Source organism: Hevea brasiliensis, chromosome 14 (assembly GCF_030052815.1).
Source record: "Hevea brasiliensis isolate MT/VB/25A 57/8 chromosome 14, ASM3005281v1, whole genome shotgun sequence".
In the NCBI taxonomy this organism is placed as follows: domain Eukaryota; kingdom Viridiplantae; phylum Streptophyta; class Magnoliopsida; order Malpighiales; family Euphorbiaceae; genus Hevea; species Hevea brasiliensis.
The window spans coordinates 30,045,003-30,071,201 of NC_079506.1; the positions used below are offsets into that span (position 1 = coordinate 30,045,003).

A 26,199-nucleotide genomic window follows, 5' to 3' on the forward strand; every position below is an offset into this window, starting at 1 on the left:
AAACACTGTTTGTTAAATCTCATCCATTTATGTGTGTAAATATATGTATTGTACTTTAAAACATAGATGTTCTCATAAAAGATTTAGAATTTAAAATTATTTAATATATAAAAAACATAATAGCTAGCTCCTATTCATAATTTAAAAATAATATATTAATCAACTTGTTTATTTATTAATACTTAGAATAAAATTATTATTAATTAAAAATTTTATATTAATAAAATTTTATATTATTAAAATAATAAATAATTTATATAATACATTAGTAAAATGACTAGTTATATTTAAAAGACATGGAAGTAATTTATGTCATGTGAAAGTGGAGTATTATTTTGTTGATTATTTTGTTAATATATATAATTAATAAAATTAAATAAGCTTTACATATAAATTTAATATAATTATAAAATTTGTATGAATAAAATAAATTATTAATGTTAAAAGTAATTAAAATAGTACATTTATAACTATAGCTTTTTTAAGTCATTTTTCATATAATAATATTTTATATAATAAATAATGTTTTTATTTAATAGTAATTTTTATTTTATTATCAATAAATTACTAAAATAATAATTTTATGATCTCACAAAGTTTGAAAAATCTAATAATATTAAATAGACTTTTAAAATATAGCGCCGGGACCGAAGAAAAAAATACGTGGATTTGTAAGCCTGACAATAACCCAGTTGTCAACATGTCATTGGCCCTGTTGTTCTCATGACGTGGCAGCATAAGTCATGGTTGAAGACAAAGAGACGTTCTCTGGGGGCGAGCAGCTCAACCAGCTTTGTGTAATTGTGTTTAATAAATAAATAAAAATAATTAATAAAATCTAATTTTCTCCATTGACTCTCATCTGAAATATAAATTCAAGAACAGTCTTTGTACCTGAAAACACGCTCTTGAATAATATTCAACACCTTCAGAAACCCAAACCCAACCAACTTTCTCTCCTCTTTTCCAAGTTCTCTCTATAATAACCCAAAATTTGCTATTGAAACAAACAGATTGGATCACAACCCATGTAACAGCTTCGAGGTTAGAATTCATTCATAACATCACTTAATTATTTTTTCCTTCACTTTCTTTCTCTTCATCTTTCTCTTTTCTCTTCCATTTTTTTTTTCCCTGAGAAAGAGAAGTAAGATATAGCTCTAGTTGGGAAAAGAAGGGTGTTGCTTGATGGGTGTTTTGCCAAATTTAAGAGGGTCGAGAACTGCAACTCAAGAAGGATTACCTTTATCCGATGGGTTATCTTCCCCACCATCGTCATCTTTTTCAGTCTCGGTTCCTAAGAAGAAATGGTCAAACTTTTTGCCTGTTTTTGTTGTTCTTGTGGTTATAGCTGAGATCGCCTTTTTGGGCCGTCTTGACATGGCTAAAAATGCTGCTCTAGTTGAATGGGCTGATAGTTTGTTCTTTAAGTCTTCTCCATTGCACGACTCGGTTTTGGAAAGTGAGGATTTTGGACAGAAACTGGGAGATTTTCAGAAGAATGAAGGAAATTTGGGCTTAGATAGTTGCGAGGAGTGGTTAGAGAAAGAGGACGCTGTGGTTTACAAAAGGGATTTTGATAAAGATCCTATCTTGGTTATTGGTGCTGAGAAGGTTTGTTTGATTTTTAACTATTTTCCATGTTATTTTTAAGCTGTGGCGTATGTTTTGTTGTATTATTTTTCGCTGCTGCTTGTTTTTTTGGTTTGAATTTATGAGTTACCGTCACACTGATTTGTCAAGGTTTGAAAATTAAGTCCATTTCCAAATTACTACCTCCACTTCCTGGAACCTGCTCAAGTAAGATTAATACTAGCTAGATAATGGTGTTCCAGCATCTAAATTGGTTGTTTATGATGTGGGAATCAGAAGAAAAGGATGCATGTAGGTCTCTGTAATTAGTGTTAAGGTTAATTAGCTTAGTTTGGTTGATTTTTATGGCATAGGGTAGTTGGGTGGAGAAACTTGATACTTAGATGGCTGTGAGCTTAGTTCCCAGTGTTGTGTTACTCTAAAGCCCAATTTTTATATCGTGGCAATATGGACAGCCTCTCCATTTGTTCCATGGTTGAACTAATCTTGACAGAATGCATACGTGGACCTTTTTTTGGTAGAGAACATTCTTGAGTTGCTAGTTCATAGATTAGCCATCTGTAACATCTTTTTACTTTGCATGCATATAATTATAGTGTTGAGCTTGGCCCTTTTTAGCAGAAAGATCTAGCCTTGACAATAAACTTTTAAATGATGGTTATCTGGTTATTGACTATTTATCTAGAGAAAGTAATGGAGATGGAGTGAAGCAATCTATGTAGCCACCCTATTTACATGGTATTCAGGTGTTCACATTAAGCTTGTTCCCTATGGTTCTTCTTTCAACAATTTGTTCTAGTTCATACTTGCTTAACCTGAAAAGAAGAGTTTGGTGCATAATACCATTGAAAGACTGCACTTGCAGTATTTTTATGTGTCCGAATTTTTAAGTTGAGTCATCATTGGCTTATCGTCCAATGCAAAAGGGGCTGGTTTCTCTTCTCTTCCATTAATTTTACTTGGGAACACAGTTTCCACTTATCAGAGTCGAGTCTGACCATACAAGGGTCTGTTTAAATTCAAACTTCAGTTTCCCGTGGCACAATAGATATGCTTCATAATGGTAGAAATATATCAAAGATTGAAAAATCTATCAGATGAAACTGTTTAGCTCATGTGTATATTGTACAGAACTAATCTTGTACTTGTGCATAGAATTTGTACTTTCTGAGATAAATTTTAGAAGAGAGTAAATTTGTTTTTTTTGGATCCTTATGCTTTCCCTAGATTTGATGATTCATACAGCCAAATGTTTCAAAAGAGTTTGAAAATGATTTTACCTGTTGTTGATGTTTCACCATCCATCATATATATACAATTCCATGTAGGAGTGGAGGACTTGTGCTGTGGGATGCAGTTTTGGATTTGACTCCAGTAGAAAACCTGATGCTGCATTTGGTTCACCTAACCAAGGTGGAACTGTTAGTGTGCTCCGATCGATGGAATCATCTCACTACTATTCCGAGAACAATATTGCACAGGCACGACGGTGGGTAAGCACAAGCTAAAATAAATGTTTTACTTTTATTCTGAGAAAAATTTGTTTTTTGGCAAAGTATTAAAGCAAGCATCAAAATATTTTTTCCAATTGTGTTTGAAGTTTGTATATTACCATAGACTCTTTCTGTTGATTGGTGTATGGAGGTTAATCACATATGTTAAGTTTTCATTCTAATTTAGGTGTAAGGCCCTGCCTTTGATTGGCTTTAAAGTCAGTGTTTGTAGCACAAAAGATTTATGCAGATAATTCTATACAAATATCAAGCTGTTGCTTTTAGAAAATTGAAACAGAGAGTTTTATGTTAATGTATACTGTTTTAGGATTCTGAAAAAAAGATGTTGCTGAGCTATTTATACAGTAAATTTTCTTGCAACCAGCCTATGAATGCTTTTATGTTGGGCAAATCTCTGCCCATTGATTAATTTTAGAGTTTAGATTTAAAGAATAAATTTGATTGGGGTCAAGAGTTTGAATTAGAGTTAATTAGAGAGAGTAAAGAAGAGAACTTGGTGGTTGTATTGGAGTTGAAATAGTAACCCAATTTGCGGTGGCAGGCAGCTTTGTGAAGGAAGAAGGAGAAGAGAGAGATGATTGGCACGACATGTTTTGATTCAGACAGTTATAATTCCTTTATAAAAAGGAAACTAGTACTTATAGAGACTTTATTAATTAAACCTACAACAATTAGGAATAGGAATCCGAATCCCAAATTAGGAAGATTTTAAATGAATACTTAGTATGAAGAAACGTTAATCTATCATAAAATTAAAAATATTCGCTGTATTGAAACACTAAATTTCCCAAACAAATATTTTACAAGAAACATATAATTTTTACAATCAAGACTTCAATCAAATATTTTACAAGAAACATATAATTTTTACAATCAAGACTTCAATCACATATGAGATGTGTCAATTGAGACTATGTTTTCCCTAAAACTTCTTTTGTAAGGCAACCATTTGATGCCTAGGAATATGTATTTAACCATTGGTTTATTTAAATTGTCTAAAAATTACAATATAAACTAAAGTATCACACTAAAAGGACATGCTTATCTGCTTGGCATTAGTTTTTTTCTATTTGTAAAAATTATAATATAAACTAAAGCATCACACTGAAAGGATATGCTTATCTGTGTGGTATTAGGTTTTTTTCCATCTGTAAAGAACCTATGAGATTTTGGAAATGTGATGGAAATATGTTAAGAATTTGAAGTCTTTCTTTGTTTGGAATTTTTCTTCTTTCCTTGATCAAATAATTTTATATCAAAGGACATTAGAGTACATAAATCACATACGAGATGTGTCAAATGCTGCTTAAATTCAACATTAATTTTGCAATAGTGCCACTAATATTTCTTTGGATTGTGACGTTGAACATTGAGGAGATGACTTGGGATACATAAAGAATAATGATATGTAAACTACTTGTTCTCCACCAGAACTTGCCTTTCGAAATACTAGTTCTCTAGTGCAACATTTCACCACCATATTCATGCAAAGGTTGGAAAAAAAAAAGTCAATTGTCTTATTCTTAAATTGTTTTTCTTGCCATTTTTAATGAAATAGTCACATAGCAATATATATATATATATATATATATATATATATATATTTGCTTATGAAACTTATACTTCAATTTTCTTGCAAATTAGGAGGAAAACTGATGTTCTGATTTTCTTGTGAATTAGGAGGGGTTACAAAATTATAATGACAACTAGTCTTTCATCAGATGTGCCAGTTGGATATTTTTCCTGGGCTGAGTATGATATCATGGCACCAATGCAGCCAAAGACTGAAAAAGCACTTGCAGCTGCTTTCATTTCTAACTGTGGTGCACGAAACTTTCGTTTGCAAGCTCTTGAGGGACTTGAAAAGACAAAAATCAAAATAGATTCTTATGGTGGTTGCCATCGGAATCGTGATGGAAGAGGTGAGCATGCCTTTGATATTTTATTTTTATGTTTGGCATAATGCATATGCTCAAATGTTAGGTTTAATCTTTAAATTTCAATCTTAATTGGTAACTTTCCTTTGAGATTTCTTGACCTTTTGCCTTGAAGTGCTAATCTCATCACCTAGTCCTATGCTGTTGAAGATGATCATAACTTGGAGAGTGGATTTTTATTTCTAAATTTCTATTTTGGAGCAACAACTTTAATCCTAGCGAGCTTATATATGTTAGGTCAGTTTTTAGGCAAGGAAAACGATGAATCTTGGACAAATGTGCATGTGTTGGTTGTCCTTTGTGCGCAATTTGCATAGGATAAAACGGATATAGTTCCTAATTTTTGACACTTAAAGCAAACAAACAAGTATATTCATGATTCCAAGGATTAAGTCTAGTTCTGCTCGTTCTATTAGTTGTTTGGCTGAGTGATATGCATATTACTTCAGGAAGTTTTCCTCATTAGCAAATAGTCTTGGGTAACTTGAGGCATAGTTCAATGTCGTAGGTTGAAATTTAATATTCTCCACAATAAATGATGCAAGACCTTCTACTATGGATTTTAGGTCTACATAGTTTAGGAAGAAATTTAGGAAATTTAATTAAATAGTGGTATTGTTTTTATTTAGGAAGTTTGAGTTGGTTTAGTATTTCGAATTAGTGTTGTTTTAATATTTTCTTATTTTGGGATTCCTAATATATCAAATATAGTTGAATGGCAAAAAAGGATTCATATAACCAATCCCAACTAATTTAATTAGGGTTTAGTTGTTGTTTGGGATTTCTAATCCTAGTACTAGTAGGATTAGTTACTATATTATAAATAACTATGTCATCTAGGTATTTTAGTAGCGTTTATTGTTATTGATATTGACAATTGAGAACTATTATAATATTGAGAGTTTATTTCTTCTCCCTTTTGAGTATTCTTAGTTCTGTATCAATTTGGTCCTAGCTGCCTTCTAGTGTTTTTGTAGGTCAACATGTGCCAGTGTTGTCATCTCTTCCACAACAGAAAGATGTCATTGAAGCCTTGTTAGATGATCAATTTGTTACTTCCTCTCAAGGTGGTTTTTGTAGATTTCTTGTCAAGGGACATGGTCACTTTGATTCCGATACTACTCGGATTACTTAACTCAACTCAACTCAACTAAGCCTTTATCCCAAGAATTTGGGGTCGGCTATATGGATTCTCTTCCTCCATTCTAAACGATTTTGGGTTAAATCCTCAGAAATGTGTAATGCTTCTAGGTTATGTTGTATTACTCTCTTTTAAGTCAGTTTAGGTCTTCCCCTTCTTTTCTTTCTATCCCCTAACCTAATGTGCTCTACTTGTCTAACTGGAGCTTCCGTATGTCTACGCTTCACATGACCAAACTATCTCAATCCCCCTTCTCTCAACTTATCCTCAATTGACGCCACTCCTACCTTTTCTCTAATACTCTCATTACGGACTTTATCTAGTTTAGTATGACCACTCATTCACCTTAACATTCTCATCTCTGCAACTCTTATCTTAGACACATACGACTCCTTCAGTGCCCAACACTCACTACCATATAACATGGCCGGTCGTATGACTATACAGTAAAATTTTCCTTTCAACTTATTGGGAATTTTGCGATCACATAAAACTCCCGTGACACTTCTCCACTTCAACCATCCAGCTTTAATCCTATGACAAACATCCTCCTCACATTCCCTATTTACTTGAGGGATTTAGTCGAGATATTTAAAGTGATTACTTTGGGGCAGTACCACTCCATCCAAACTAACTCCTTCTCTATCACGAGTTCGGCCTTCACTGAACTTGCAATGCCTGTATTCTGTCTTCGTTCTACTTAACTTAAAACCCTTTGACTCTAGAGTACTTCTCCAAAGTTTCAGTTTTCTATTGACTTCTTCTCGCGTCTCATCTATCAGAACTATATCATCTGCAAACATCATGCCATCTATTAGAACTATATCATCTGCAAATATTATGCACCAAGAGATACTCTCTTGTATATGTTTCGTTAATTCATCTAAAACTAATGTAAAAAGGTAAGGGCTTACGGTTGAACTTTGGTGTAATCCAATTGAGATAGGAAAATCTCGTGTCTCCTCCCACTGTGCGTACAATAGTAGTCGCTCCTTTATACATATCTTTCAACACTTGTATGTACTTAATAGATACCCTCTCTTGTTCTAACACTCTCCATAAGACATATCTTGGAACACTATCATAAGCCTTCTTCAAATCGATAAAAACCATATATAGATCTTTCTTCACATCTCTATATTTCTCTATCAAGCTTCTAATGAGAAAAATCGCTTCCATAATTGAACGACCGGGCATGAAGCCAAATTGATTGGGAGAGATAGAAGTGTCACGATGTAGTCGATGTTTCACAACTCTCTCCCACAACTTCACAGTATGGCTTACGAGTTTAATTCCCCTATAGTTTGAGCAACTTTGTATGTCTCCCTTATTTTTAAAAATAGATGCTAAAATACTCCTTCTTTATTCATCATACATTTTCTTTGAGTTTAGAATTTTATTAAACAATTTAATTAACTATGCTATTCCTATATTTCTCAAATACTTTCACATTTCAATTGGTATTCCATCGGGTCCACAGGCTTTACCCACTTTCATTTTCTTAAGTGCTTCCTTTACTTTTAAAGATCTAATCCTTCTAATATAATTCACATTCTTTTCTATTGCTCTATAGTTTATATTCACGCTATTATCACTTTGACTATTGTTAAAGAGATCATCAAAATAATTTCTCCATTTTTCTGTAATTTCCTCATCTTTTACCAACACTTTGTTAGGGTTTGAGAACTCTAACAGAAAAGAATAGAAGAGTAGAGAGAAAAGAGAGAGAGAGAGAGAGAGAGAGAGAGAGAGAGAGAGAGAGAGAGTAGTTATTGTATTTCTTGTAAATTCTGGAATGAATACAAGAAAGATATAGCTGAGTTATTTATACAACAACTATCTCATAACTGCCTTAGCTGTCTTATCTTGCCAACTGTAGAACATCTCACTTGCCAACTACAGAACAGTTCACTTGCCAACTACAGAACAGCTCACTTGCCAACTACAGAAGAGCTGGCTCCCTAACAACTCATCCACATTTCGCTCCAATTCCTTACTTACCCAACTTCTAGAATATCTAATCATATTCTCTTATATTTCTTTCTATAGTACGTAACAATAATCCCTCCTGTAGCACTTTCTTGTCCCCAAGAAAGGGAGACTTCAGGAAACTGCCCTTCAATAGAGCTTCTATCTTCCCAAGTGGCATCCTCTGTTAACAGATTAAGCCACTTAATAAGTCCCTGTTCCACTCTCTAGTGTCCTCTTTCAATTATCCTGGTCTGCAAAACCTGCTCAGGAACAACTTTAATGTGGTCATCTTGCATAACAGGTAAATCAGTAGCAACCACCACACCATCCCCAACGTTCCTCTTAAGCATGGATACATGGAAAATAGGGTGAATAGTAGCTGTTGGAGGCAAGTCTAATTGATAAGCAACTTTCCCAATCTTAGCAAGAATTCTGAATGGCCCATAAAACTTAGCAGAAAGTTTAAGGGTTTGTCTAACAGATACTGAAGTCTGCCTATAAGGCTGAAGTTTCAAATACACCCAATCCCAAACAACAAATTCCCTCTCAGTTCTCCTCTTGTCAGCTTGTTGCTTCATCCTATGCTGGGCCACTTGTAAATTTTCCTTTAAGAGATTATTAAGATGCTGTCTCTCTTGTAGCAATCTCCCTACAGCCCCAACTGATGAATCAAGAGTAAAATTTTCATGAAACAGAGGTGGAGCATACCCATACATTGCATCAAATGGAGTCATCTGAATAGCACTTTGATAAGAGGAATTGTACCACCGTTCTGTCATAGGTAACCAAGAGCTCCAATTAGTAGGCCTCAAATGAACCATGCACCTCAAATAATTCTCCACACACTGATTAACTCTTTCAGTTTGTCCATTAGACTGAGGGTGATAGGCAGAACTAAAATTAAGTTTAATTCCCATACTTCGAAACAATTCTTGCCAAAATAAGTTAGTAAACACCTTATCTCTGCCAGGAACAATAACTTGAGGAGCTCCATGCAACTTAAAAATGTGATCCATGAAAAGTTTGGCTACAGAAACAGTAGAAAATGGATGTGCTAGTGAAATAAAATGGCCAAATTTAGTAAATTTGCAAACAACTACCAAAATAGTATCTTTCCCCTTTGACTTGGGCAATCTTTCAATAAAATCCATAGACAGCTACTGCCAAGCTTGAGTAGGAATTGGTAGAGGTTGTAATAACCCTGGATAAGCACAATGCTCTCCCTTGCATCTAGCACAAGTATCACAGGTACGAACCCACTGCATGACATCATTAAGCATAGCAGGCCAAAAGAAAAATTTCTTTAATTTCAAATAAGTAGCATGAACACCTGAATGGCCTCCCACTGCTGAACTATGATAAGATTCCAACAACACCTGCCTCAAATTGGTACTAGTTCCCACATACATTCTATCTTTATAATACAAAATACCATTCTTCAATTGATACCCAGAAACTGCATCTTTATCAAAAAACAACTGCTGGAGTAAGTCAGAGGCTTTCCCATCATTTTCATAACTAGCAATTAACTTTTGCATCCAAACTAGAACCATCACTGAATACATAGCATAAGAATAAGAATCCACATCAACACACCTTCTGGATAAAGCAATTGCCACCTTATTTTCAATGCCCTTTCTATGCAAAATTTTGTAATCCAAACCAAGCAACTTTGAAATACCCTTCTGTTGCAAATTGTTATGTAAACTTTGCTCCAAAAGATACTTAATGCTTTCATGATCAGTCTTAATAAAGAATTGCCCTTGCTCCAAATAATGTCTCCATTTGTTGACTGCAAAAGTAATAGCCAATAACTCTTTTTCATATACTGACATAGCCTGACTCCTAGGACCAAATGCCTTAGAAATATAGGCAATTAGATGCCCTTGCTGCTGTAAAATTGCACCCATTCCCCAATTGCTTGCATCAGTTTCCGCAATAAATGGCTTAGAAAAATTAGGAAGAGCAGGGACTGGTGCTTCAGACATCAATCTCCTCAAAGTATCAAATGCTGTTTGGGCTGCCTTGTTCCAATGAAAAGAATCTTTCTTCAATAATTCAGTAAGAGGCCTGCAGATAATGCCATAGTGCCTTACAAATTTCCTATAATACCCTGTGAGGCCTAAAAAACTTCTGAGTTCTTTAACAGACGAAGGCACAGGCCAATCAACCATGGCAGCCACCTTCTTAGGGTCTGTAGATACCCCTGCCCCTGAAATTATATGCCCCAAGTATTCAATCTCAGTTTTCCCAAAAAAACATTTAGACTGCTTTGCAAATAATTGTTGGGCTTGTAATACTTTAAAAATTTTCTCTAAATGCAGCAAATGAGACTCCATATCCTTGCTAAACACCAAAATGTCATCAAAAAATACTAACACAAACTTCCTTAAAAATGGTTGGAAGATGTGATTCATTAAGGCTTGAAATGTTGCAGGAGCATTAGTGAGCCCAAAAGGCATCACTTTGAATTCAAAATGCCCATGGTGTGTTCTAAAGGCTGTCTTAGGAATATCCTCGGGCAACATCCTAATTTGGTGATATCCAGCCCTCAAATCTATCTTAGAAAACACTTTAGTCCCATTCAATTCATCCAATAGATCTTCAATAATAGGGATGGGAAACTTATCTTTTATTGTTTGATCATTCAACCTTCTACAATCAATGCAAAATCTCCATGTGCCATCTTTTTTCTTCACCAAAAGAACTGGAGAGGAATATGGGCTAGTGCTAGGCTGAATTATTGAAGATTCTATCATATCAGCTACAAGTTTTTCTATTTCAGCCTTTTGATAATAAGGATACCTGTAGGGTCTAATATTGATGGGCTGAGCATTTGATTGTAAGGGAATAGCATGATTGTGACTCCTAAATGGAGGCAACCCCTTAGGTTCTGCAAAAACACCCTTATACTTCTGAATTAAATCATGCAGCCTCTCATTTGGAACAGAAACAGCAGTTGCAGTAGCCAAAGAATCTATTGACAGGTTGGAATTCACAACACTGAATAAAGGAGTTTGAAAATCCACCCTTCCTTTGCTCAACAAATTATCAGAATGCCACAAACCAGATTGCAAATTTTCCTCACCAATTCCCTGCAATTGAATGTGTTAGCCATCCTTTGCAATTGTAATACAAGATGTAGCAAAATAAAAAAGAACAGGATTATAATTTTTTAACCAATCAACTCCCAAAATCATGTCAAATCCACCTAACTCCAATATTTTGAAGTCAAACAGATAGTCATTATGCTGCATTTTCCATTTAAATTGTTGACATAGATGGTTACAACCCAATTTTCTTCCATCAGCAACAGTAACTGCTTTAAATGGAATCTGCACTAAGTCTAATTTCAGTTCCTGTGCTATCCTCTTGTTCATAAAACTAGTGGTATTACCACTATCAATGAGGATCACCAATTGCCTCTTTTTGTGTATCCCTAACATTCTTATAGTGTCAGCCCCATGACTACCCTCTAATGCATGAACAGATAAGGTGGAACCAGCCTCTCTCAATTCTTCTATATCAGCCCCCACATCATTCCACTCCTCATCCAATTCCTCATCTTTCCCATCCATACACAAAGCATTCAATGTCTTTGACTTACATTGATGCCCGGAAAATACTTTTCACCACATTTAAAACATGGTTTAGGTAAGTTTCTTGTTGGTTGAGTCTGATTGGTATTAGGTTTTAAGGCTACTGTGAAAATATTAGTAACTGTAGCAGTACTACCTACTGATTGTTGCTTGGTAACAAGGGGGTTGAGTTTATTTTGAGAATCAAAATTTGGTGGTCTAGGAGGGTATTGATAGGTTTGATAAGGTCTGGAATATTGAACAGAAGAATTGGAATAAGTTGTCGGACTATTAGTCATGGCTTTGAATTTGGAAGAATTAGTTGCAGATCCAGGTTTCTTGGTGTTTTCTAACAATTGTTCTTGCAATCTAGCTGTTTCCACAACTTGGGAAAGAGTGACAGGTTTCATCATCTTTACCATTAATTTGATTTCATCTTTTAAATCTCCTATAAATCCTGACAAAAAGTAAGATTCCCCCAAATTAGGTAATAGTCTTTCCATCCTTATTCTTAAATCTTCAAACTCATCTTGATACTCCCCCATTGTCCCTTGCTGTCCCAGTTTCATAAATTCCTCCACTATATCTTCTAATCCATCCTCCCCAAACCTACTACAAATTTCCTTCTCAAATTCCTCCCAAGAATGTTTCTCTCCTTTTTCCCAATTGTGAAACCAAGCATCAGTCTTATTAAGCAAGAAAAGACTTGCTAATTGCACTCTTTGATCATGAGGGACCCTATACACGTCAAAATACTTAACACATTTTCTCAACCAAGCCCTAGGTTCTTTACCTTTAAAAGTAACTAATTCAATTTTAGGCAATAATGGAGACATACCACCCATGTTAGGAATAGGTAATAATCCCCTATTATCTGCAGGAATTGATTGGATTATAGGGACTGAATGTACCACGGGATTGGCTGCACTACAGGTTTAGATTGCATTCCCCTGTTTTTGACTCTGCTTCCACTCTCATCTGAACTGCTGCCGCCCTTATTCCTTTCCACCACATGAGTGATCATCATTTGTCGCAAGTCCTCCAAAATGGCATTATTGGTTAAAGAAGTCTTGTTTAATTCCTCTTTCATCTCCTTCTTGAAATCATTCAGTTCCTCAGCATTCCTCTGAGTTACTTCCTGCAAATTTCTCATTTGCTCCTCCAATTCTGCAATCCGTACCATTTCTGGGCCAACCACAACAGACCTAGTCATGGTTGCGACCTTTAAGAAAGAATTGCCCACTAGTTTCTTGGATGCAAAGCTCTGATACCAATGTTAGGGTTTGAGAACTCTAATAGAAAAGAATAGAAGAGTAGAGAGAAAAGAGAGAGAGAGAGAGAGAGAGAGAAGAGAATAGAGAGTAGTTATTGTATTTCTTGTTAATTCTGGAATGAATACAAGAAAGATATAGCTGAGTTATTTATACAACAACTATCTCATAACTGCCTCAGCTGTCTCATCTTGCCAACTGTAGAACAGCTCACTTGCCAACTACAGAATAGCTCATTTGCCAACTACAGAACAGCTGGCTCCCTAACAACTCATCCACATTTCCCTTCAATTCCTTACTTACCCAACTTTTAGAATATCTAATCATATTCTCTTATATTTCTTTCTATAGTACGTAACACACTTTTCCTTCTTTATCCTTAATGCACCTAACTTGATTGAGATCTTGACATTTCTTCTCCTCTCCTTGCTAATCTATAAATATATTTTCCCCCTCTTTAGTTTCAAGTTTTTCATATAACTTTTCAAAGGCCTACGCTCTTACTTGACTAACTGCCTTTTTTGCCTCTTTCTTTGCTATCTTGTACTATTTATATGCCTAATTATTATTCCTTCTTTCTCTTCACTGCCTTTTGTACTTCCTCATTTCACCACCATCTCTCTTTTGAGGGTGGTCCATGTCCTCTAGACTCTCCAAGTACTTTTCTAGCTACTTCTTTAATCTTTGATGCCATTTATATCCACATATCATTGGCCTCCACATCCATCTTCCATGCTTCAGACTCGAGAAGCTTATTTTTGAACTTCACTTACTTTAATCCTTTGAACTCTTACCACTTTGTTCGAGCTACACTATTTCTTCTAACCTTACTTGAATTGTTTATAAATTTGACATCCAAGGCCACTAACCCATGTTGACTTATTAAAGCCTCTCCTGGAATGACCTTGCAGTCTTTGCATAGAGATTTGTTTTCCTGGTTAAGAGAAGTCAATTTGGTTTTTATGTTGCCCATTTTTAAACGTCACTAAATGTAACTCTCTTTTTATAAAGTAGGTATTTGTTAATATTAGGTTGTATACCATAGCAAAATCCATGATGCTTTTTCCTTTCTCATTTCGGCTGCCAAAACCAAAACCTCCATGGACATTCTTATAACCTTGCCTATCACTTTCTACATGTCCATTCAAATCTCCACCAGTGTTATCAAGGCGAAATGCGACACTAAGGCGATAGAGTACTCTATAGCCTTAGGCGATAGAGTACTCTATAGCCTTAGGCGAGAGTATATATATATATATATATATATATATATATATATATAGTTAATAAGTAAAAAAGCATATTAAAAAGAAAAAAGAAACATTATTTACACTATATCTATATCTAAAATAAGAGAAATTGAAAGTAGTGCATACTTGTATTTTCAGCTTAAGTATAAGATAAGTAAAAAGTAAAACAGTAAACTAATTAACAACAAATTAACAATGTCCATATAAATTAAACAATTAATTAATAAGAACAAAAAGTGAAATCATCAAATTAATAATAAATTAATAATACAATATAAAATAAACAACTAATTAATAACTAATGTCTAATTAACAAGACAAAAGTAAAACTAATTAATCTAACAACTAATTAACAATAATAAGAAGTAAAAAGTAAACTAATTAACAACAAATTAATAATGTCCATATAAATTACACAATTACTTACCAAGAACAAAAAGAAAATAATCAAATTAACAATAAGTTAATATCCATATAAAATAAACAACTAAATCTAATTAACAAGAAAAAAGCAAAATTAATCAAACTAAAAATAATTAACAAGAATAACAAGTAAAAGGTAAACTAATTAATAACAAATTAACAATACCCATAAATTAAACAATTAATTAACAATAATAAAAAGTAAAAAAATCAAATTAACAATAATTTAATAATACCTATATAAAATAAATAATTAACAACTAATGTCTAATTAACAAGGCAAAAAGTAAAACTAATCAAATTAACAAGAATAACAAATAAAAATTAAACTAATTACCAACAAATCAACAATACCCATGTTAATTAATTAACTAATTAAACAAGAATACAAAGTAAAATAATCAATTTAGCAATACCCATAAAATTTAAATAATTAATTAATAAGAATAAAAAATAAAATAATTAAATTAACAACAAATAAATAAATAATTAATAATAACTAATTAATAATGAGGAGAGGGGAAAAAAAAAGAAAAAATAAAAAACAGGTGGTCTACGCAGCAAGGAAAGAAGAATAAGTGGAGAGGGAAAAAGCCAAGTAGAAAAAGACGTGAGAGAGAGAGATCGGAGAGAGGAAAGAAAGAAGAAGACGTGAGAGAGAGAGAGATCGGAGAGAGGAAAGAAGAAGAAGAAGAAGAAGAAGAAGAAGAAGAAAATAAGAGAGAGAGAGAGAGAGAGAGAGAGAGAGAGGGCATACTTGTTCTGTCTTTGTCACGAGCGTGAGGTCAAGGAAGAGAGCGGCTCCTGCTGTCTTCGTGGTGCGGCTCTTTTGTTGGCATCAGGTAAGTGGTAGGTTTATTAGTTTTTTCATGTAAAAAAAAAAAAAAAACTTACCGTTGATTTGATGAGGCGTCGCCTCTCGCCTGTGTCGCTCTCGCCTCGCTGGGCTGAGGCGTTGCCTCCCCAAAGCCCAACCAGGCATTCCAGTTGAGGCGACAGAGGGGCGCCTCGCCTCGCCTGGCGCCTTGCTCGCCTGGGCTCCTTGCTCGCCTTTGATAAAACTGATCTCCACCGATGAAAACATTCTCTTCATTTGGTATGTTTTGCATTAGATTATCATATTTTCTCAAAACCTTTGTTTACTCTAACTATCTAGTCTTATTTGTGGGGCATAAGCACTAATTACATTTATTGTTTTTCTTTCTAGTACTAGCTTTACTGGTATAAGTCTATATCCTACTCTTTTCACAGTTATTACAGCATCTTTCAATGTCCTGTCTATGATTATGCCCACTCTGTTTTTGTTTCTCTCATTTCCGATAAATCACAGTTTATACCCTGAATTACTCACTTTCTTGCTTTTTTCTCCTACCTATTTAGTCTCTTGAATGCAAGCAATATTCACCATTCTCCTTTCCAAGGTATCGACAAGCTCAATTAATTTTTTTGTAAATGATCCAACTTTCCAAGTACCAACCCTGATTCTCCTCCTATTTTGTTCCTTCCTAATTGATTTCCTTTTATGATATCTTCTATTGTTCTCTATGCTTATCTTGTGTTCTGTTCCACTATTTGTTCTACTATCTGTCCTATGGACTAACTTCTTTACCTACGTCCGTTCATGATGTGGGAACCCTTACTCTTTTAACACCACACCTGGGCACTGGCATGGAGCGTCGCTTTTGGTGAACGCCCTACACCCTTGCATATTTCTCACTACACTCGGGCTCTGATGTAGCTTGTCGTAAGTAGAAGACGCTTCAACGTTTATATCATTTGAATCCATATCATGAGGTGTGACAAAACTTTTACACTGATTGTCACCTACCGCAACCCTCCTCTTTTCTCGAGCCTTGGGACTGGCTCCAAGTGTGCACTTTAGGCGTTTGAAAGATAACATTTGTTGGCTAGTGGGCCAATTGGATGTGTTTATTTCTTTGCAAGTATATTTTGACTGGTCTATATGATGATGTAATTAGCTTAACTACATAGATTCATATCAATCTAAAAGAGAATTGAGTTGTCTCGCTATTTTAATACATCATCTTCATCTTTTTTTTTTCCCCTCTCTTTTTGTTGTTGACCTCTATTTTTTCTTATTCTTTATCTCCTAGGAATCATGTGTTTTATATATAAATCATGTGTTTTATATATATATATATATATATATATATATATATATATATATATATATATATAACACATTGGGTTAGAGAACAGAAAGAAAAGAAGTGGTAGATCTAAACTGACTTGGAGGAGAGTAGTACAACATGAACTAGAAGCATTACACATTTCCGAGGATTTAACCCAAATTCGTTTAGAGTGAAAAAAGAAAATTCATATAGCCAATCTCAATAAATTTTTGGGATAAAAACTTAGTTGAGTGTATATATATATATATATATATATATATATATATATATATATATATATATATGTTGTTGGGACATCGCTTGTAGAAATGAGTCCCACATTGATAGTGTGTAAGAAAAGTAAAGAGCATGTAAGTGGATGAGTAAACAGGCAAGCATCCATACTGAATTGGGCTGTCCATCACCAAAATGGTTGAAGACATTTTTTATTTGGTTTGCCAACACCTATACTATTTGTAATTCTCATGCTCCACCAGTGTGGGATTTCATTTCCACCTTCAATATTCCAACAAGATGTGACCCCTAAAACCTTAAGCTTGAATGAATAGAAGGCAAGATGTTGACAAAACAAAGATAATTTGTTCCATCCAACATTAGAAGGCTAATTTGAAGAGAGTAATTGTCATCCTACCCTGATGTCCCATTCTAATTTTACAAATATGAAAACCTAAGTTTTTTTTTTTTTCTTTTTTTTTTGGGCATGTTTGACTATATAGAGGAAAATTGTATAGGGAGGATCATTACTTAGAAGAAAAGCATTCAATATTATTGAATAATCCCTAGTTGAAGTTGCTAAGAAAGATCTTTTTGAACAAACCACGTTAACAATACCCATGAATTGTATTTTGAGACCCTAATGAATTGAGGGCTTTGAGACCATGTTGAGATAGAAGACAAAAGATTGAATTGAATAATTCTTAGTTCTGATTATGAAAGTTAAAGGTGGCCTATTTATAGAATAATTCTAAGACAAGAATATTATAAGCTAGAAAATTAGAATGTACAAAAATATAAATGCCTATTTTACAGTCATAATTACAACCTTGATTAGGAACCCTAATTAGGAAATATACAACAAAGGAAAAAAAAAAATTCCTAAATAGGATATGAAATTTAGAATGTTAAACAAGATATGAGAAATTAACAAGAGAAGGATTTAGTGGTTCGGCTAACGAGAACCTACTCCACAGACACAAAATCTCAAGGCTTACATTTCATTAACTTGTGTGTTTAATATAATACATAAGAATCCATATTTTTAATGTAAGACACAAGATTTATATGATATCCTATCAATAAACCATAAATTACTCATTTATACAAGTATTAATCAAGCCAACAATTCCTGTTAATCAATCACATAATTTTCTTATGAATATGAGATTCTTCAATACTCCTCAAGATGTGCATGTAGCGATGTTGAAATTCACAATTTGTAAATGGTGAAGATGGATAGTTGGATAGAACCAGAATGCTCATCAGTGCTAAAATTGGATAGAAATGAAGAAATATATGAAAGGAGAAGAAAAGAGAGGTTTCTCAACAATTGTAGATGAAGTGGCTCCTTTTTCAAACATGAATGAAGACTAAGAGTGAAATTGGAACCTTTATTTTTTTTGAACCAAAGTGTAGTGGGTATTTTCGGGAAGAAGAGAAACAAAGGGAGAAGAGAAGAAAGAAAAGAGCTGGGACTTACAATCTAGGCTCTGATACTAGTTATGAAAATATCAATGACTTAAATATTTAGACCAAGGCTGTTGTTTGGAGAAACCCAGAAGAGAAGAAGAGAACCAGAAGAAGGTGTAGGCTGGGGTGAGTCGCCTGCCTCTGGTGAGTCCTCCATTGCAAGATCCAGTGAGGGAGGACACCGGAAAATGCGCCACGCGTCGGCGCTTGAATGGATGTGGCTGCACATGGTGATCAATGGCTGAGATTTTGGTGTTGGTCTTCTGGGTTTTGACTCGCTGGTAATAGGGAAAATGTTTCGGACAGGTGGCGTAGTCCACCTTCTAATGGCAAATGGTTAACAAAATAAAACAGTGCTGTTTTTCTTCAGGGACAAAAGAGCATAGGAAGAAAAGAAGAAATCACGCCTTTTTAGGCATTGATGCCAGGTGAAAATAATACAAGGAAGTGAGAGAGAGAGATTTGCGAGGAAAATTTTGTGTATTTAATTCAAGCTATTCACAGCAATATAACTACATGTTACATAAGAGTCCCAACTCTCAAGCTTTATAGGAGTTCCAACCTAACTCAAATACCAATCCTACTAAATTACAACAATCTACTAAGAAGATAATTGGATAGTTGCAACAAAGGTTGAGCCACAAGGAGTTAGAACCAAGTTAGATGGGTTATCCTGTGCAATGGCATATGACAGCTGGGCTTGTGAGCCCTTGTGAGCCTGAGCTGAATCCTATTGCACTTAAGGGTGAATATTGGAATATGGCTTGTGGGAACAAGTTTCATATCTGCAATATACAAGAAAATCAAAGGGTATGTAAGTGTTGTAAACTAAATCGAAATGGCTTAAGCTATTTTGGTGATGGGGGGCCTAGTTTAAGCCCAGTTCAGTATGTAGCCCTGCCAATTTGATGATCTACACTCTCAAGCCCATAATTCTCAACAACATCTAATCAATAAACCATAAATCAGTAATTTATACAAGCATTACTAAAGCTCATATTTTGCTGATCAATCACATGATTTCTTATAATTATGAGATTCTTTAATGGGAAGAATACTATCAACATAGCTTTTTATCCACATCATAGTGACACTCTTAGATTCCATGCCTGTGCCTTCCAAATAGGCTCTAAATAGTCTTGCACCTTCTACTTTAAATCCGTGAAATCCATTTAATAAAAGTAATGTGGTAGGTTAAAATTATGCGAACATTGACTTTGGGATCTGCTACATTAACTGAGTTGTTTCTAGCGTTTGCAGATGTATGTAAAATGTTAGAGAAGAGATAAAGGGTCTTTTTAGCTTTACTGTAAGAGTTGTTGTTGAGAAAACGCCTTGAATATGTTCATAAGGGGCCATTCAAAATTGTTTTTAAGGTAAATTTCATATGGTTTAGTCTGAAACTGAATAACTGTTAAACAATAGTTTCAAACAAATTGGAAGTTGGATACAACTTACAAGGAAAGCCTTGGGTTGCTCAGTGTAGCTCAACCTCAGTCTCAACCTGATTTGGGCTGGTTATATGAATCATTTTTCTTAACTTTGCTAGGTTTTAAGACACTTTTCAGAAAGGTCTTAAAATGCTTTCATGTTCCTTTTTACACCTCATGTCATCTTCACTTGTGTAACTTAGGTTTGCTCAATCTTCTCTGCCGTTGCATTTGCCAATGCTTGTTAAATATGGGAAAAAAAACATCCCAATTGCTTGTCCCATGAATTATAATCATTAGGTGCCACTTCCTTCTTCCAACAAATGCAATTATTGTTGATTTGATCCTTTCCTGTTTCCCCACAAATCCATCCCAACGGTGGTTTTGGGAATAAAAAATATTATTCTTGCTTAAGAATTAAAGAAAGAGGTGATGCTGGAAGCATAGTTATTAAATGCGCGCCTCAGTCTCAAGGCTCACCAAGTTCCAACCCTAATGCCTTATGCGCCTAGTGTGTGCCTTTGTTTCAGGCACAAGATTCTAGAAAGACATGTCTTCTTTATTTTCATCTTTATCAAACACTTTCATTGACAAAAATGACTACTACTTACACTCAAACCAGCAAATCTAATTCAAGATATATGTCAAAGTAAAAAAAAGGAAAAGCATCACATTTACTTGAATTATATGGATTTTTTAAATTTTTTACTTTTGCGGCCTCACTTGCTCGAGCGCGCGCCTGTGCTTTGCGCCTTGCGCCTAGGCTCTAGGACTCCTTGGCTCCTTAGTGCGCCTTGAGCCTTTAATAACTATGGCTGGAAGAGTGCTTTGGAATTTCTATTTTTTTATGGAAAATAAAACCTGTTAAGTGAATCAAAATATTGTAAAATGATTCTTTAAATTTGATCATAACACCTTATAACAGCAGTTGGTCTATATATTTGTTTAGCAGGAACTATGCATTATAACTTCTGCTTCATTAATTTCTTTTGCAGTGGACAAAGTAGAGACTCTCAAACGATATAAATTTAGCTTGGCTTTTGAGAATTCAAATGAGGAGGATTATGTTACTGAAAAATTTTTCCAATCTCTTGTTGCTGGTATGATTACAATCTCTCTATCTCTCTCCTCTGTCTCTGCCACATACCTTAGTTTATTGTGGCAATTACGCATGATTGAGAAGTCTTTGCACACCTTTATTTCTGAATTAAAGATTTGCCTGAAATTGTAGATATCTTCTCTAAACTTAAGATTAGAAATAATTTATTGGAATAAATGAAAAATAATGGAATTAAAGATGCTCGAATAAAATTGGAAACGCTAAAATTTCAGAGAGAATTGAAATTGCAATAAAATTTTGTAGGAACCATCCCTGTGGTTATTGGTGCCCCAAATATTCAAGATTTTGCTCCTGCACCTGGGTCAATTTTACACATTAAGGAGCTAGAAGATGTTGGATCAGTTGCAAAATCTATGAATTACCTTGCAGAAAATCCTGATGCATACAATCGTTCATTAAGGTATGATTCAATCAGATATAGTAAAATGATTTGATATCTTTTCAGTTGATTTTGATTCTTGTTGCTATAATTGTTTCATGCGTATTACTATCTCTTTTATATATATATATATATATTTCATGTGTATGTGCTGTGGATGTATTATTTTCGAATGGTTTCTTATGAAGAGATGTCTGTTAATCAGATGGAAGTATGAGGGACCATCTGATTCTTTCAAGGCCCTTGTTGATATGGCAGCTGTACACTCTTCATGCCGCCTTTGCATTCACTTGGCAACTATGATTCGAGAGAAAGAGGAACATAGCCCACGGTTTAAGAAACGCCCCTGCAAGTGCACCAGAGGCTCAGAGATTGTGTATCATTTATATGTAAGAGAAAGAGGAAGGTTTGAAATGGAGTCCATATTCTTGAGGTATACTCATCAGTTTCACAAAAGCTATGGATAAGAATTTTCAGATTTGATTGCATTTAGACAGTAGTTATTGAAGGCACAAAATTAAGGCACAAAGGGATCTTGGAATCTTAAAACAAGGTGTAAGTGTGCACCTCAGATAGGTAAGGTGCAAAAGAACTAAAATAAGGTTATTCTTATTAATAACATAAAATTTAGAATTCTAGCAACGATATTTTTGAAATCAAAGTAAAAACATGCATATGATATACATAAAACTTATCCATAAGAGGCAGCATGGCATAATTAACAATTTAACGTGGCAGAATTAACAATTAAAGATGGAAAATTAACAAGGTAGAAAAAGTGTTACCAAAAAAAAAGAGGAAAAGCATAAGAAAAAGGAAAATGGGGAGAGAAAGAAGGGGGGGGGGGGGGGGGGGGGTTGGGTGGTGGTGGTTGGGGCGGGGGGGAGTGTGTTTCTTTCAAGAAGGGTGGAAGCATTCAGAAAAGAGACGTGGAGTAGAAAAGATGGATAAGAAAACGATAGAAGATGGGTGATGGAGAGACAGAACGAACGTGGTTGTGTGCTGCAGAAAAACATTCCCCCTTATGTAGAAGGTTGTCTGTCTGATCTAAAGCAACATTTATTCCTTTCTTTAATTATTTTAATTTGATTTGGTGTACATGAGATCATGGTAAATATCACTTGCATTATTGGATCAACAATGGAGATATGTAGATGAAATAAAATTTAAAAAATGTAGTCTAATTAAGGTTGTCTGCTATGATTTACACTTGCATTTACATGTGTATGTGTGTCACATAGAGGCAGATGCACATTCTTCATAAATAAAGTTAAAGAATAAAGAAAACTACTCAAGTCGTTATTGCATCTGCTTCAACCTATGATTTGGTTATGGAAACCCAGTAGAGAAATCTTTCATGATTGATACATTGCCAATTTACCTTTCTTCTGTGTTCAGTTGTAATAGACGACTAGAAATGAAAATGTGATTAATGATTTGATATCTCTAGCTTCCTCTTGTTTCCGTGTTATGGAAACATTAATAACATTGTGGTGTGCAGGTCTGGGAATTTGACCCTAAATGCCCTGGAGTCTGAAGTGTTGAAGAAGTTCAAATCTATGAAACATGTACCAGTTTGGAAGCAGGAAAGACCTGAAAGCATAAGAGGAGGAGATGATTATAAAATCTACAGAATATACCCAGTAGGTATGACACAAAGGCAAGCTTTATATGCATTCAAATTCAACGGGGATGCTGATTTCCAGAATCACTTGGAAATCAACCCATGCGCAAAGTTTGAAGTGATACTTGTCTAGAGTAACGTTTGCACTCTCACGACTTCCGACTACGACCACTAGTGTTCAGCATCAGCTGCTGTAATATTTGCGGAGGGGTCGAGGTGATTCTGTGAGAATAGTGACATTCATCTTCTGCCTTTGCCCTCCATGTATCCTATGGTTTACATGGGCAATGAAATGTTATAGATGGTACGTGAAAATCGACTGTGAGTGTTGAGAATGTGTGGCTCATTGGGGTCAAGGCCCTTATTCATGATGATCATTTGAGACAATCTAAACTCCTTTCAGATCTTAATCCTCTTGATCTTAACAAAGGTCACCCTCTTGGCCAGCATATTTGATGCCTTTATATGACTTGTAGATTTCCACAATTGGCATGATTGAGAGGGATGGAAGGCGTGCGGGGGCTGTGCTGTTCCATTCCCAAACTTTCTTCAGCTTAATCTGAAGAAATCTGTGTTAGTATGCAAATAATTCACCGTTGTCAGTAGCCGGGTCGATTAGGTCAATCCAAATTTACAAGGGATAATGGGTTTTATTTATGAAAATCGGACGGGTCACTAATCCATGGTTTCAATCCCATTTTAACAATAATGGTCTCCATAGAACAGAGTTTATCATTTTTAAAAAGTAAAGAGTAATTAAAATATTACTTATTAACCAGTAATTTTTTTTGTTTTTATTAAAATGAGCTTCTCCGCCCAAAATCATATTAAGATCAAACTCTCAAACTCAAAATAGGAAAACTGTTTTCATAAAAATTTTAACTCATTTAATATTAAATTAAATTTACATAGAATAATAAAAAGACGATATTAAAAGAGATTTTATTTATGTGAAAAAACATTAAGAAAGAAAATAATATGAGAAATGGATTAATAGATTGAATAGCAAAGCTAAAAGGATACGGACGTGTCAGAGAAGCAGAGATGAAGAATTGCTCAAAGTGTGAAGTATCAAACGGAATAGCTGAGAGAGAGCATTAGGAAGTGTGAAACGAAAAACAAAAGAAAGAATCCTATTTTTATGGTTTTCACTGTGTCTGCTTTTTGTTTTAAAAATAGAAATAATAACTTTTAAAGTAGTGTTTAGTATTTTGATCAAAATTAAAATATTATTTCTCTTATTTATATTGTTCAATGATATGATATTTATATTAACTTTTAAAAATTAAGAGAGTGATTTATAAAAAATTATCATTCTTAATTTTTAGAGATTGAGAGAGCGTTTTGATTAAGATAAAATTTTATCATTATTTTAACATTCAATAACTAATCTAATATTTATTTTTATCGAGCACTTGTACTTTAATAGCTATGTAAATAACTAATCACTAATAATTAATATCTAACAGCTAATGACTAATAAAACAGTTAACGGCTACTAAAATAATTAATATTACTTAATAGACTCAAAGTAAAAAATATATATATATAAAAATAAATCCTATTTGACCGTGTTTTCAGTTTTTTTTAATGAAAAAAGAAAAATTAAAAATTAAAACCATTCAAACGCACCCTTAGATAAAATTGTTTTATTATTTTAATATTTTTATAATTAAAATTTATTAAATTTAATTTTAAATTAATAAATTTATTTGGACTAACGCAACTCAATAACTATCAGAAAATCCAAAATTAGGGGAGCTCAACTCAATCTTTATACTCATCATGCATAAACACCTTAATCTCTATTAATTAATGCAGTACATAAATACATTGGTGTCACAGCAGAGTCTTAATAATTAAATAATAGATAAAAACTGCTACTAAAAAGCTTTACAACCTATAGAGAAAAATGCAGGTTAGATAAAAAAAAATTAAACTCGCTCCTCCTGTAACCTAGGAAAAATATTTGGACATGAATGAACGTTCGACTCAGAGAGTTTAGATATTGATTATAAATGCAATTTCTATGACTATCTAAAACTAGCGTAATCCGACCATGAAATGCACATCTTACACATAAAACAAATAATTCACTCAATATTCATACGAGAAGTTATTTTGGAGCTACTCACACACGCAGTGTATCAAATCAATATATAAATATATATGAGAGCTGAATATCCAGAAAAATAATATAGTGATTGACTTTCCATAACACTCCCCCTCAAGTTGGAGCATAGATGTTAATCATACCCAACTTGTTACAAATGTAGTCAATCCTAGCTCCATTCAGAGCTTTTGTGAAAATATCTCTTAACTGTTCTCCAGTTTTGATGTGTCCTGTTGAGATGATCTGTTATTGAATCTTTTCATGAATAAAGTGACAATCAATCTCAATATATTTGGTCCGCTCATGAAACACCGGATTAAAAGCAATATGGAGAGCAGTTTGATTATCACACTACAATTTCGCAGGCAGGGAGGTCTTAAAACCTGTCTCATCTAGTAATTGAAGTATCCACATTACCTTACATACTGATTGTGCCATGGCTCTGTATTCGGATTCAGCACTAGATTGAGAAACAACACTCTGCTTCTTGCTTCTCCAAGACACCAAATTTTCTCCAACAAAAACGCAATATCCAGTAGTTGACCTCCTGTCAACCTTAGATCCAGCCCAGTCGGCATCTGAAAAACATTCAACATTCAAATGCCCATGATTACCATATAGCAAACCTCTTCCTAGAGCGCCCTTCAGATAACACAAGATTTGTTCCAAGGCTTTCCTATGAGCAACAGTTGGGGAAGACATAAACTAACTTACCACACTAACGGCATAAGCAATGTCAGGACGAGTGACTGTAAGGTAGTTCAATTTTCCTACCAATCTCCTGTATCTCTCTGGATCTTCAAACAACTCACTATCCCCTGCTAACAGTTGTAAAGTTAGAGTCATTGGTGCACTACAAGGCTTAGCACCTAATTTTCCTGTCTCTATCAATAGATCGAGGACATATTTTCTTTGAGACAAGAAAATACCCTTCTTACTTCTCATAACTTCGATACCCAAGAAATACTTTAACAATCCCAAGTCTTTGGTCTGAAATTGGGTTTGGAGGAAGGTTT

The 26,199-nt window shown here is 34.2% G+C and overlaps 1 protein-coding gene across 1 annotated transcript; it reads left to right on the forward strand.

The window, feature by feature from the left end:
• The first annotated feature begins 826 nt into the window (after window positions 1–826).
• LOC110634690 (glycoprotein 3-alpha-L-fucosyltransferase A) lies at window positions 827–23,480 on the forward strand. Its single transcript, XM_058135433.1, has 7 exons — window positions 827–1,614; window positions 2,922–3,082; window positions 4,788–5,029; window positions 20,943–21,047; window positions 21,311–21,467; window positions 21,652–21,879; window positions 22,948–23,480. Exons 1-7 carry the CDS (start codon window positions 1,189–1,191, stop codon window positions 23,201–23,203), a joined length of 1,575 nt encoding a protein of 524 aa, XP_057991416.1. The 5' UTR covers window positions 827–1,188; the 3' UTR covers window positions 23,204–23,480.
• Window positions 23,481–26,199: the final 2,719 nt, after the last annotated feature.